Source organism: Podarcis bocagei (genome assembly GCF_964188305.1).
Source record: "Podarcis bocagei genome assembly, chromosome: 6".
NCBI lineage: Eukaryota > Metazoa > Chordata > Lepidosauria > Squamata > Lacertidae > Podarcis > Podarcis bocagei.
In genome coordinates this window covers 87953197-87967919 of record NC_138130.1, presented here as the reverse complement: position 1 = coordinate 87967919, position 14723 = coordinate 87953197, and the positions used below count along the sequence as shown (strand labels likewise).

Below are 14723 nucleotides of genomic sequence, written 5' to 3'. Positions count from 1 at the left end.
TATGAAAGAAATAATTACTAGTCTTCACCTTCATTTTGCTCCTCTTAAGAGACCAGATAAAGATTAGTTTGGCTAATATGAGTGCAATAAAATATACTCATTTGACAGGATATTTTTTGTAATCCTATATATGTTGGGAGGAATAGGAGGGGGGCATCTAATTACTGTATTTTCCCATGTATAAGAATATATTTCCCCCCATTTTTTAAAGTTTAAAATTGGGGGTCTTCTTATACATGGAATGTTTAAAATATTTATTTCTTAATTTTGGGCTCAAAAATTAGGGGTTATCTTATACACTGGGGTGTTTTATACACGAAAAAATACGGTATATGGCTTAGTATAAATCTCTTTTATCTAGTAGCAGAAATATTGCTTCTGCTCAGAAAAAGCAAGGTTGCATTTTCGATTTTCAAAGGAACAAAACATTCCCAATAAGTTAAGTGATGCATTTCCATCAAAATTCAAAATTTTTTGTATCTAGTTTGAGAATGGAAATGTTAAAAAAAAATCCCATTTGTGTCTATGTTCCTTTTAAAGCTTGAATTTGTTTTCTTCAATGTTTAGCAAATTAATCGATAGCAACAATTATAAAAGTTAAAATAATACTTCCACAGACTACCAACTAGTGAGGCTTCATGTTCTAGCAACTCTGATAAATTATTTTAATTTGCTTTCACTGAACCAAACAACAGTACATAATTTATCAGACAAACAAAGAAAATGAAACAGTGCATCATCACACATTTTTCAAGATTAGAAAATCAATCAAAAATGCACTGGTGGACTTTAAGTGGATAATTCTGACTATTTAACAACTAAATAGTTTGCTCTAGAGAAAGATTAATGTTTATTTATTTCAAAAGTTCTGTGTGGCCAAGCAAAACAGGAACTACACTGTAGTTTTAAAATCTTAGAAGAAACAACCACTTTAAATAACATGTAAACAGAAAATAAACATGCCGCTATTTTATTGATCTTGAATTTAAAATTGTTTCATTTCTTCTTGGGAGCTACCCTGACAGCTCTGTTACAGGGCAGCCTGTAAATATTGATAAGATAAATAAATGTCAGTGTGGGCAATGCTACTGCATTGCTGTGAAAAAAATGCATAACAATTCATAGATATTTTATTATTCCAGCAAGGGTGAAGTAAAATGAAACTATCCCACTTAAACCTCCAAAAATCCCAGTTGAACTTTTTTTTAAAAGATAAAATACTGATTTCTTGCTACGATCAAAACTAATAAATGCAGCTTATTTTTTAATATTCCTTGTTGGAAAGATCCCCCCACCCCTTCACCAGAGCCTCTAGCGAGGCTTATTGCAAGACAGGCGCATGAGGGGTGTGCATGGCATTCTTACAGCTGACTGTCTCTATAGGCCCAAACAAATGCCACCATCTGTGCCTCAATAGTGATAGCAGCAAGACCAGGGGTCAGCAAACTTTTTCTGTGGGGGACTGGTTCACTGTCCCTCAGAACTTGTGGTGGGTCGGACCACGTGTGCATGCATGCGCACACTCCCTCCCTCAGAGACAGAGCGGCTGAGATACCTCTACTCACCACGTTCAGACGGAGTGAGCTGGGCTGGGCTGGGCTGGGGAGGGTCTCAGTTTGTGTGGAGAAGCTGCAGTCACCCTGCCGGGAAGGGCCCCTACCCCGGGGTGTCCATGACCGTGCTGCTAATGTGCCACCGCCAAGCAGCATAGAAGAGTCCTCCTCCTCTTCCTCCTCCTCCCTCCTCGCAGGCCCTCTGCTCCCGCTTCTTCCCGCCCCTTCGCTTCTCCTCCTCCCTTCTCGGAGCTAGATGTCAACAAGGCGCCCTGCCCTGCGCCTCGCCCCGATTGGAGCAGCGAGTCTCGGGAAGGGTCGCCATTGGCTGCCAGCTCGCGTCAAACCGGCCATTGGAGGGGAGGCCTGAGGTTGCTAAGGCTTCGGATTGGCCAGTATTGCGGAAGTCTGAGCAACCTCAGAGCATGCTGGGAGATTTAGTCCGGGGGGGGGGATCGCAAAAAAAATGGCGCCCGGGGAAAAAATGGTGATTGCAACGATCCAAGCAGTGGCTGCAGAACCATTCGCGGGCCGGATCCAGAGGGCAATTGGGCCAGATCCAGCCCGCGGACCATAGTTTGCCGACCCCTGAGCAAGACCATGTATGCTTGCTTCCTTCTCCTACCATATCACAAGGATTTCAATAATATGTGATTTAATCCTGCACATATTTATGATTGCTATAGTTGCATTGCCATCATGAATATACATGCATATGTATATTCATGTATATGTATATTCATGTATATGTATAGTTAGGGTACTGCAGCCTTGAGTCGGATTTGAGGTGCTTGATTCCACCCCAACCTCCAGAAGACAATTCTGTTTATTTGACTTACCCATAACCTTACTAGAGAATTGTCTAAGTGTTCACACACTGTCATATTATCTTTTTATCTCACAGGTAATTTCACAGCTTCGGATCTTGAGCAGGTCTGTAACTGCTGGCTGCAAATTTGACAGGGAAATCTGGTCTAATGAGCTTTCTCCAGTCCTCAATCTATGGAAGAAGCTTAATCAGGTAAGAGGGTCATTTGTTGGTAAAGTTTTCAGTGTTACTTTCAATAGAACAGTCTAGGTAAAATGTCTGTATCATTCATTTGAAAGATGGGCATTCCACAGAAAGGGAATTTCAGTACAACATGGATTTCAGATAATATTTTGTTGGAACCAAAGACTCCTTTCAACTGATGCATTTTTTTTCTATAAGAGAAAAGAATGTGGCTGCAGGTTGTAGTAAGGTAGACCTATTTTTGGTACAAGTTTTTCAAGAGACAAGTAATATCACCTCACAGGTAGTGAGCATATCTCCGGAAGTAGCACTGCTCAATATAATTGGCTAAGGACTAGATTTTTCAAAAAAATTAATTTTCTGTATGGGTCGATTCTATTTTATGTACCATTGTGGCATATTCAAAGGATCTGCAGTTCCTTGTTAAATTTTGACTAAAATAAATTCTGCAATATATACAGGTTTATGTAAATTTGTTTTGATTTTCATCATCTTTTTGAATACTACATGTATTCTTTGTATATTGTTTTAAAAATGAGTACAATAATTAGATAACTGGAGTGAGAATGGATGAGAAATCTGTACATTTAGGAGACAATAATGACTATGGCAGAGGCCTAAAGGAAACATGTTAGTTTTATACTGCTGACATGAAGTTACTTCCAAAGCCAAAATTTGAATTATGTCCCTTTCAGTATCAACCTTAAGTCATTGCTGTGAGTGGGAAATATAAATGTAAACAAATAAGCAATGAATTGGATGAAGCCAATGGCATTAGTAAACAACAGGAAATACCGACGATGGAAGAATGGAGAATGAAGCTGTTAGACTATGCTGAGTTGGATAAATTGACTGGGAAAATTAGATATCTAAGAGACCAAAAGTTCATCGAGGACTGGGGAAAATTTGTGGAATATCTGAAAAGTATAAGTGAGGGACAGATAACGCTAGAGGGATTTAAAGAAGCACTGTGAAATTTGAGAAGTATTGTTTAAAGGGAATAGAAAAAGAAAGGTTTAAATAATGACAATACAAACCTAAGGAATGTGTAATTTAAATAACGACTATTGATGATTTACGGAAAAGCTGAAGGAAGTCCAGAAAAGAGATAATTTGTGAAAAATTGGATGTGAAATTATTGTGTGTTTTTGTTGTAAACTAATAAAAATTATATATTTTTTTAAAAAAAGAAGCCAATGGCATTAGTGTGTGGAAATGCTGTCATGAGTATTGACCAGCACATACAGGATTCCACTTGAATCCAGCTTTTAGCACACCTCTGTAGATGATCCCCTTTCCCCTTTGCGCATTTAGTAAATGCATATAGGTAACACCTGAAAAAAATTATTGTGGTGCTCCCTTTCTTAAGCCAGCATTGCAGCTTTTATCTGTTGTAGCCAAATATCTCAGTTGTGAGTTGATGTGCTGGGCTTGGACATTTTCAATCATTGCTTGGAAATCATCCAGGTTGACTGTTGGCACTGTCAAAACCGACTTTGAAAACCATTAGTTGTGGGATATGTATGCAGATCTGCTCAAGTAAGGACCATAATTATTATCTTCCTGGTTCAGTTAGTAGAAACTGCCAACCAAAAATTATACTTTCATACCTGAAAAACTATGAATATTTTTTAATATAGATGCCTCTTTCCAAATTCCTTTGGATGAATCACTTTTCATTTTTAATCTACATAATTACTCACTGCATTTTATATTTTATTAAAATCAGTATGATTAACTAATAGACACATTTCTTTCTGATGGGCATTTTGAAATAAAAATTACTCAGTTAAGAATACTAATCAGCATTAAGTGCCGTTTGTGCCCCTCAAAATTATAATTAATTTTGAAATACTTTAATTTTTAAGTGAGGAAACATTGCAGACTTGAAATAATTTTAATAGTTCTCTTTAGTACACATTAATGTATATTTAAAATATATTTCACTAAGAAAATTACGAAAACTTGACATCTCTCCACAGCTTACTAAACTACAGAATTTTTGTTACTAAATATTATAATGAACAGTTCTGCAAAGCGTAGCCATTTTTTAAAAAAAATATATAATGATGATGCATATGTTTGTAATGCTTGGGGTGTAGTTCTGTAGTCAATAAACTAAATTACTTTCATTGTACTGCACTAAAGTGGAACTACTTATCATTACAAAGTTTCTCTAAAAGTATTATTTCCCTGTTTTGAGCAGGAGATACCCCACAAAAGTAATTTGCATGATACTGTTACTAGGAGTCTCTGCAACAGTTTGTGAGGATTTTTCAAGGGTCCACAAATTTAGTCACCATAGCAACCACACAGTCGCTTTCTTTGCCTCTGATCATGCTGTCAGAGAAAAAGCTCTACCTCTCAACTGAGTCACAGGCACTGGGGTGTGGCAATATAAATCTCTGATTTTATGCTGCAATTCGTATAGGGGCATTCTAAGTGCCACTGAACTCCCCAGCAAACCCTTGTGCACAACTTTGTTGTTGTTGTTTAGTCGTTTAGTCGTGTTTCCGACTCTTCTCGACCCCATGGACCAGAGCACGCCAGGCACTCCTGTCTTCCACTGCCTCAAAAAACCCCCAACAACTTTTCTGTCCAGATTTTCACTGTTTAAAATATGGCAGTCCTGGAGTTGGTGCTGATCACAAAAAAAAATGACTTGACCACTAAGGCTTCTATCCTATTGTAGTTTGTAGTCAGTGAAGACACATTGTGGCAGTCGCAGATCATCTGTGCTGTTTTCAAGAAAAGTTCATGAATAGGATAATTTTGAAACCAAACACGTAATGCAAAAGTGTTGCGAAGTTTGTGTATTTGTGTCTATGTAGCAAATTCCTATCACTAGAAATGAGTACAGTTATACCTCAGGGTTACGAACGCTGCGAGTTACTTCCGGGTTTCGGCGCATGCGCAGAAGCGCAAAACAACGTCATGCACATGCGCAGAAGAGTCTAAACGCGTCATGGGCGTGCGCAGATACAGTGCTTGAGGCTGCGAACGCTGTGGCCTGCGAACGCGCCTCCCATACGGATCATGTTCGCAACCCGAGATATGACTGTAGATGATAACTGAATCTGGACTGGATCTTATATTCACCACATGGATTATTATTATTACTATTATTATAATTTCTATACAATTTCTAATTAATTACATTTCTATACAGACCTTCATCCTAAGATCACAAGGCAGTTTACAATATAAAAACACAAAAATGCATACCGCAATAACAAATAAAAACAATAACCCGTACATAGTTTAAAAGGCCATGGATCATTGAATTAGCCAAAGGCTTGGCAGAACAATGTTTTTGCCTGGCACCTAAATATATGTAATAATTGGCATCACCATGATGAATTTCCCACCCCATGACCCCATCTAGTAGCACCCACTGTGTGAGCCATTGTGTAGTGATTTTTTCCCCACTAGTAGTTATCAGTGATATGGATTGGTGGTGAAGAAACTCACTATATAAATGTGGGAACAGCGCAGCTGACAACAAGAATAATGTGGTGTGCTAACGTTGTCAAAATAAATTCTGGCGGAGCTTTCCTATTTATTTTCCTTTCTTTTGACAATGGTGACTGGAAAGAGAGTGGTAAATGAAGCCCATGAAAAGCCACCTAAATCAGTTGCAGCCGTCAGGCCATTTTCTGAAGCAACTTCTTGGTAAAAACTGACAGGCAATGAAAGTATTGTCACTGCTGTACCATTTAGTAAATTTGATTGATAACCTTTTTCTACATATTGAATTAAAATCTAAATAAGTCAGCCACTGTGCTCTTCTGAAATTTAGTTCAGCACACTTGTACGCATATAGCAAGAATTAGTCCATTGTGGAAATAGTTTGGCATGTTCAATTGTAACTTTCCACAGAGTATTATATATATATATATATATATATATATATATATATATATATATGCAAATTAGGCTACATTAAAACAATAGATAGGTAAAATCATATATATGTAATCTGTTTCTAATGAAAATGTGAGAAGAGCTTGCTTTAATGTAACCTTTTGCCATATTTGTGAGTCAAACGAAGAAATCTCTGAACATGCTTTCCCATGGGTTTATTAATTAAATAAAATGTAGTTTTATAAAATTTAAAAATAAGTGCTGAGTGCTTGCCAGTTGTCTCAGTGCCATTACAAGCATTGGCCAGAATGCTGGAAGAGAGGCGCACACTCACTTGCATATGTGAATAGCTTTTTTAAAACAAACGTCAGGTTGGCATATCATCAGAACCAACTCAAAACCAGCTGATAAAAATGAGTGATCTTATTGTACAATTATCAAAAAAGAAAATTTAATGCTCTAAATGTATAATTTATGTAAAGACTTTCAGCCTGTGTAGCTTTTTCTCCATTACATATAATATGATTTCAAAGCTTGATTTTGGGGGAAATCAGGAAACAGAAAATTGTATCTGAAGTAATCTTCTGCTAATGGCTTTAGCTGAGCAATTTGCAGAGTTCTGGGGATTTAAGAACATTGATTATTGAAGAGGAAGCACTAATTAGCTGCATTTAAACTACAGCATCAGATGTTTCTCCAAAATACCAGTTTCAGGTTCATCATGTATAATTCACTTGTTAGAGTCTATTTAAAACATTGTTTACTTCCTGATATATGTGTGTGTGAGAGAGAGAGGGTGTGTGTGTGAGGGTGTGTGTAGGCTTTTAGCTAGGAATAAAACCAAATTTCATAATTGACCAGTCTCAGAAAACAAACAAACGTCTGCTCATAATGCACAGGAGCATATATACACTAGATGAAGCTTTTGGATGAGATACAAGGCATGACACATAAAACAGGTTATGGTAATCAAGGCTTGAGGTTACCAGCACATGCACTTCTGTGGTCAGGCTGTCACATTACAAGAATGGTTACAGATGGCGTACCAGCCAGAGCTGGCAAAAAACACTCTTGGCCACGTGGGTCACATTGGACACCGCTCACAGAGATGTGTCAAGGAGTACCCTCACAATGTGTATCTGCTCCTTTAGAGAGAGTGCCACCCCATCCAGAACTGGCAGTCCTGTGTTCTCCTTGACACAGGAACAACCCACCCACACATTCTCCCATCTTTCTAGGATTCAAGCTCAGTTTATTGACCCCCCATCCAGTCCAGCAATGCATCCAGGCACCAGACCAAGGCTTGTACAGGTTCTCCTGACTCCAGTGTAATGGAGAAATAGAATTTAGCATCACTGATGATACCTTGTTCCAAACCCCCTAGTGACGAGTCCCAACAGCTTCATATATATGTTGTGTAGCATTAGGGACAAAATAATACCCTGTGGCACCCACTGAATAACATTTTTTCCCCTTTTAGAATTCAAATCTGATTCATCAGAAGGTGTCCCCTCCTTCTGAGCGTCAAGGATCTCCAATCCTTTCATTCATTATTCTTGAACAGTTCAATGCCATTCGCTTAGTTCAGAGTATTCATCTGTCTCTCGCTGCTCTCAGTAAAGTCATCAGAGGAACCTCGCTGTTGAGTTCAGAAGTACAACAACTAGCAAGTGCTTTGCTAAACCAAAAGGTAAGGTCTTCTTTTAAATTCTCATTGTACATAATACATCTTTATTCTGTAAATATGGCAAGCTTGAATCAAAGCCAACTAATTTAGATAAGTGCAAGTTTTAATCTTCAGTTAGGTTCTTGTGTGACTCACAAAGCTCAGCAACGCCTGCAATTACTATCTTCTTTTTTCAGTGCCCCGTAACATGGCAGAGCAAATGGGAAGGCCCAGAAGATCCTTTGCAATATCTCAGAGCTGTTGTAGCACGAGCACATGCTATCCAGGTACAATTTAATATTTCTCTAAGATTCAGAATTTTAATAATAAAAAGTAAAGTTCACGTGTGTTCTATTTATATTTCATATTCATACAGTACCCACCTTTCTTTTATTAAAGACAATCTCTAGGTAGCTTGTATTGGAGTGTTCCACAAATACAGTTTTGTCTACATAACACTTTCACAGATAGCAAGGTGGGGGAGCGGAAGATGTGGAACCTATTTCATAGAACTGACTAGAATCATAGACTTGTAGAGTTTATACCTTGTAGCATAAATTCCCACTTTACTTTTTTTTAAAAACAGCAACATGTCATTAAATTCATATAACACTTGATTGTAAAAAACCTCAAAGTGGTTTACAAAAAGAATAGAACAATAAAATTATCAATACAAACTGTTACCAATAGTTGGGTGTTTAAAACACCCAAATAATAATTAAAATCAGTGATGATATTTTTTAAAAAACCACCCAGATTAAAATATATGTTCTACACATCTGTAGAACATAAAAAGTTGAGCATGTGCCAAAAAAACAGGTCCCTGTCTGATGTCCATAGGCAGGAAGTTCCAAATTGTAGGTGCTGCCACACCAAAAGATCTATTTCTTTGAAATGTGGAACAAGTATTATTGGGCATCTGTAACAGTGTCAGTTCCACGAATCATCAAGTCGAGGTAGACGGGTTGCAAGTCGTTCAGGGCTTTATATACTAATAATAACACCTGGCAGCAAATTGGCAACCAGTGCAGGTCTCTGAACACAGACATTGGCAGGGTCTCACTCCTGCCAGCAACCAGGCTGCAGTATGCTACACTAATTGCAGCTTCCAGATCAAGCACAAGCAAAGCCTCATCTAGAACACATTGCAGTACAGTAGTACCTCCGTTTACATAACCCTCTGGTTACGTGAACTTCAGGATGCAAAAGCGGCAAACCCGTAAGTATTTGACCGGGTTTCTCTGCACGTGCATGCGCAGAAGCGGTCTGCCGCTGCGTGCGCATGCGCAGAAGCAGTCCTCAGATTGCAGAAACCTCGGGATTCGACCGGACTTCCGGAACGGATCCCGTCCGCAACCGGAGGTACCACTGTAATCTGGTCTTGAAGTCGTATGGACCCCTGTGACTAAAGGTTTCCAAGCTTTTACATGGATATATTGTCCTTGCACCCATAGTTTCAGGAATGGTGTTGGGGTTGTGTTGGGTGTTTGTGCCTGGAGTCCTGTAATGGTTCTGTGATTTAAGTTTACACTACACAAAGCTAGAATGATATAGTCCCATGCCCTGTCCTATGAGCTATGCTCTCCCTCTCAGGAGTTGATGGTTTGCTGGTGGTGTGCTGTCACTAGGCTTGGGAGTTACTCTGATTCCTATATTTCACCATGGTACCACAAGCAGAACACAAAGAGGTGGCTTTTCTCTCTCCACTAAGTTCATATGGCTTACTCTACTTCAAAAGCTGGCATGATGTTGTAAGGATAAGAAGAATATGATTTGGCAGGTGTCCATTTTTCAGTGGGCACTAGGACACCAGCGTGTGGGGTTGTGCTCTGGTTGCTTGAGGCAGGAAAAAATCATTTAAAGGTAATTTAATTTGAAAAAGTAACTCATGTCTAGGGTATTCTAAATACTTAGTGGATAGTTTCCCAAGAAAACTAACAAATATGAAGAAACATTTTAGCTTTTATTTAGACAAATGAAAGTGCACATTGGAGTAAATGCGCAAAACTCTAGTCGTGGTTTTTGAAAGTTAGATAACATTTTTCATTCTTACTGAAGAATCTGACTCATTCAGAAGCTGAGGTGAATTTGTATGCAAGCATTCCCTTTGGTACTACAAAATACCTTGACGGTGGTTCTCGGAACTTCTATGAAGATCCAACCTTAGCACATCCCATGACAGATATTGTAGTCAAAAGGTTATTATTGCCAGCTCCAAAATTCATTTCCTTAATAGGCTCCCTTGAATTGTCTGTAGGTGATGCATATTGCATTAGGAAGTTCTATAATAAAGAGTGTTTTAATTTCATTCTTTCATATAAAATGACTTTACCCTTGGGAACACGTAATGAGATGAAGAATGCACTAGCAAATTAACATCTCAGCCTGTCATATTGCTAAGGATTATTAGATACATTAGGCCACTCCACAGGCATGAAACCTTATTAAACCTTGAGGAAGCTTTGTGACAATAATGTTTTGTGTGTGCTAGTTTCTGGTAGTTATTTTAGCCAAATTTGCATCACCGAGGGAATTATTTACAGTGTTCTGTCTCTGGCATTTAGAGTGCAGTCTCTGCTTCTGGGAATAGCACCTCTTCCTTGTTGAACACTGATTTAATCTTCTGATTCCACAGGGCAACTGGGAGAGGGGGGCGGAGGAGAGGCTTCCTGGGTACCCAGATTATCCCCACCTCTCGGGCACAAAGCTTCTGTGATCCCTCCTACATTCTGACTATAGTTTTCTTTTTCTTAAGTCCGGAATTGTACATCCTTCCCTCTTCCTAGTTAGAGACACTTATTTGGGTGGGGACGGGGATAGGAAACTGTAGCTTACTTAATATCTGCCAGGAGCTTGTCCTACACTCGAGTAGGACCCTGGCAGAGACACATGCCCAATTGGCATGTTCTCTTCCTCCTGGTCAGTTGTTCGGGAGTTTCAAAAGCTTTCTTCTGCCTGAACATCACAGCGACCGATGCCAACAGACATCGGCACACTCAGGGATCTGCAGAGTCTTCGTGGTTCACGTGACAGACCTCAGCAACTCAGCATTTTGGCTAATCTACTTTTATTTACATATAAAGCATACACGGAGCACTGGAACATGGCTCCCTCTCTCTCTAGCATCAGACAGCAAAAACAAACAAACAAAGGACAATAGTCCCACTTCGCGGAACACAGTAACACAAACATCCTGTCTCCGTCACTTCCCACTCTGTGGAATGAAAACATACACCATCATGTGATAGACAACAATCTCATGACTGCAGTCACAGAGCAGGAATCTTAACAATATCCAGACTCTAATACAGCAGCTGCTGTAGCCTCATGCCGACCCTGCCCCTTCTCTGCTCTACAGCCAAGACAATGATGTAATAGAAAGAGCCACAAAAAGCTGACTCAGAATTTTTGGGCAGTTCCCCAGAATTCCAAAACTGGAATGGAAAGAAGCATTTTCCCCTCAAGGGAAGAAGATCTATAGCATGCAGTGGCCCCTCCCCTAGTCCAGGAAGGCAAGCACCCATCTCAAGCTGGAAAAGGTGGATCTTACAATGTACCTTACAAATTCCTGCATTTTAGAACTAAATCTTAGTTTCCACCAGCAATTCTATGGAAACAATCTCTCTGACAATGCTACATATGTTTTGCCTTCCCACCTTGTCTCCAGCAACCTAGCGCAGTACAGCTATGTCATGAAGAGGATGGAGAAGAACACCATGTGTGTTCTGTATGTGCTTAAGCCGCAGACAGGCTAGTTTATTATGTCCAGAACCAGGACTAGGATACGTATTCCCAATTTCAAAAGCTGCTGCCTCACTTGAGGTCAGTTCTAATCCCTTATTTTCCTTTAGTTCTAGTAACACTGGAGTTCTTGCCTGTAACAATATCCCACAGCACTATGCATGTGAATACTTAAACCGCATGGGTGGACCAATGTGATGTGTCGTTCCCATCTGATTGGTTGCACTCCTGGCCAGGCACTATCTGTGTGGATTTTCTGACATTTACAAAAGCACTGTGGAATAATTCAACTGGAAATTTCAACACCTTTGCTGTAGCTTTTTAATATAATCTCTTGGTCATTTCAATGCAATCTAAAATGGGAAGTTCACAATGAATTCTGCATTGGATTTAACTCTCTAATAAGTATATATTTTAAAAAGAAAAATTCCGGCATTAAACTAAAATATAGTGAAGTTTGTGTATTTAAATATCAATCTCCCAGCCAAGCTCACAGATTTTATTAAACACCAAATTAGGAGTGATTACTTCAAACTTCATGTGATTGTCAAACATTGCAGTCTCTTATAATTTTATTGAATATAACTGCTTGCCCATAACTTTCTTGAGGAACTGAATTAAATGTTTTTGAAGGCGCTGCTAAAATGAATTTATTAAAAACAAATTACAAAATGATTCCCATGACCACTTAGATACTGAACAATTTACAAAATGCTGTTTTTCTAATGGGGAATTGCAATTATGGCCATGCTATAAAAGGAACTGTTGTTAAATCATTGAAAGGAGCATGCAGAGATGCCCAGTGTACAACTAATGAATACAGAAAAGGGGAACAAAATCAAATCACTCTTAATTGTCAGGGATGAACATTCATAATCTGTGTTGTGACACATTTAAAGGTCACCTGATTAAATGGCTGTGTCTGAGGGAAAGACCACAGCAACATATTTTGACCCTGACAGAAAAGCAAATTACAATTTATTTAGTGATATTATTGTTTCAGTGGCTTTTTCAACGATGACTCAGTGCTATAAAACTAGCAATATTTTTTGAAAAATAGATATATTTTTTATATGAAGCTAGCTGGCTCCCCACGCTTTGTCACATGAATCAGGCAGCTCCTACAAAAGATGGAGGTGACCAGAGCCAACTAGTGAGCCATTGAGAAGGATATCCTGATGGCACTAGCCTAAGATGTTCCAGCTGTGATTAAATGAGAAGAGGAGACACTTCAATGCAAGGGGCTACATGCCATGGGCAGCACATTTACCTGCATCAGGGAATTTTGTGCTTCTTTGCTGATCAGAACATGCATTGCTCAGCATAGAAACCACAGAGATGGTTAAGAAGTTATTGTTTGGGGACTTGAGGGCTGTTTTTTATGAAAGAGTGCAAAGCGTAAAGGAAGAAGAAATCCATATGAGGGTATAAAGAGGAGCCCCAGTCTTGGTCCTCTTCCTTTAAGCGCATGTGATATATGACTATAGCATGGAGGGCTCTGTTCAGTGAAACACTGGGATGCATGAGCGTCTCATGAATGTGAAGTTCATCCATATTGTCCTGGAAGAAAAAGGAACCAAAAATATGAGGTCAGAGGACACTCACATGTTCTCTATCAGTTGTTTACTGAACTTCTGAACCCATCCAATGCATTTTGGATAAGGATAGATTTCAGAAAATGAATTAGTTGCAATTTGGTTGGTTGTGAGATTTCATTTTATGACTGAGAATTTCATGGTCTCTTTATTCTGATGCACGGCATATGTGGATTTCACTTTATGATAAATATTGCACTTCAAAACCCAAAAATTATAACTAATGGGCCTCTTATTGTCCAATGCATTGTGTTGAGCTGAAGGAAAATGTCTGTTACAGGATATGTGAGTGTGATAATGATAGGTATTTATGAAAGCTATGTGGCACTTCCGCTATTTTATTTCATAATATATTGTGACCATTGTTGCCATAATTCACCAACTTTCACTTCACATGCAAAATTTATGTGGGGTACTATGTTTCTATAATGTTTAGTGACGCATATGTATTATGATTAGCTGTGTATAAAATTCAGTGTAATTTGTGAACTAATTTATGTATGGTAACTATAAGGCTTACTCAGAATCATAGTAAATATTGTTATATACAGTGGCGTATTCATTTGAGAAGAGATTAATGTTCTTTGTGACATATTGTGTACTAAGAAGGGATACATACAGGGAAAACAGACAAGCCTAGGCAGCCAATTTGAATTTGTGGGCCAGTTCACAGCTTGTATCCAATAAGTCCCATTCATCAAACAAGACTGTTCTTCTTTTCATAAAACTATTTTTTTGTTTCAACGTGGAAACAATCATTTCCAGATAATACTAGAAGATTTTTATACTTCATTTTACCTTTTAGATATGACATACTGAGCTCACTCTATCATTCCATAAGACCTACAGTCTGTCTTCTCTGAAGAAGATCAGGAACAAATAAGCCATTTTAGAGCTAAAAAGCTTAACTTCGTTAAAAATAATAATCTAGGATAGATATTAGAAGGATGCAGGCTCAATGTTCCTGTGTTTCTCACCACAAGAAGACAAATGACATCAAACATTCTTAGTTCAGGGTTCTCCCACTCATAAATCTGCCCCTAGGACATTAGTAACACCCCTTTAAGTAGAAATGAGACTTCCCAATTTCCTCTTGTTTAGAACAACTGTCACATATCAGGACCTTCTAGTTTCCCAGACCACTCTGTTACATCGTAAGCTCCTCTCTCAAGCACCAAATTTTCACTTGAGGGTTCACCTACATACCAGGATAGGCAGATTCTTTCTGAGAACAGAAAATGGAAGAGTCTTTTCCTAGCAAATGCAGTCCACAGTTCTCACAATCACTTTAA

General features: G+C 38.7%; 1 protein-coding gene across 3 annotated transcripts in view; it reads left to right on the top strand.

Moving 5' to 3' along the window:
• Positions 1–14723, top strand: part of DYNC2H1 (dynein cytoplasmic 2 heavy chain 1) — a 166216-nt gene that overhangs the window by 137213 nt on the left and 14280 nt on the right. For all 3 annotated transcript variants that reach the window (XM_081197607.1, XM_081197608.1, XM_081197606.1), the window contains 3 exons: positions 2458–2574; positions 7910–8119; positions 8293–8382. In XM_081197607.1, coding sequence (XP_081053733.1) covers positions 2458–2574; positions 7910–8119; positions 8293–8382 — 417 coding nt within the window. The remainder of the gene's footprint in view (positions 1–2457; positions 2575–7909; positions 8120–8292; positions 8383–14723) is intronic.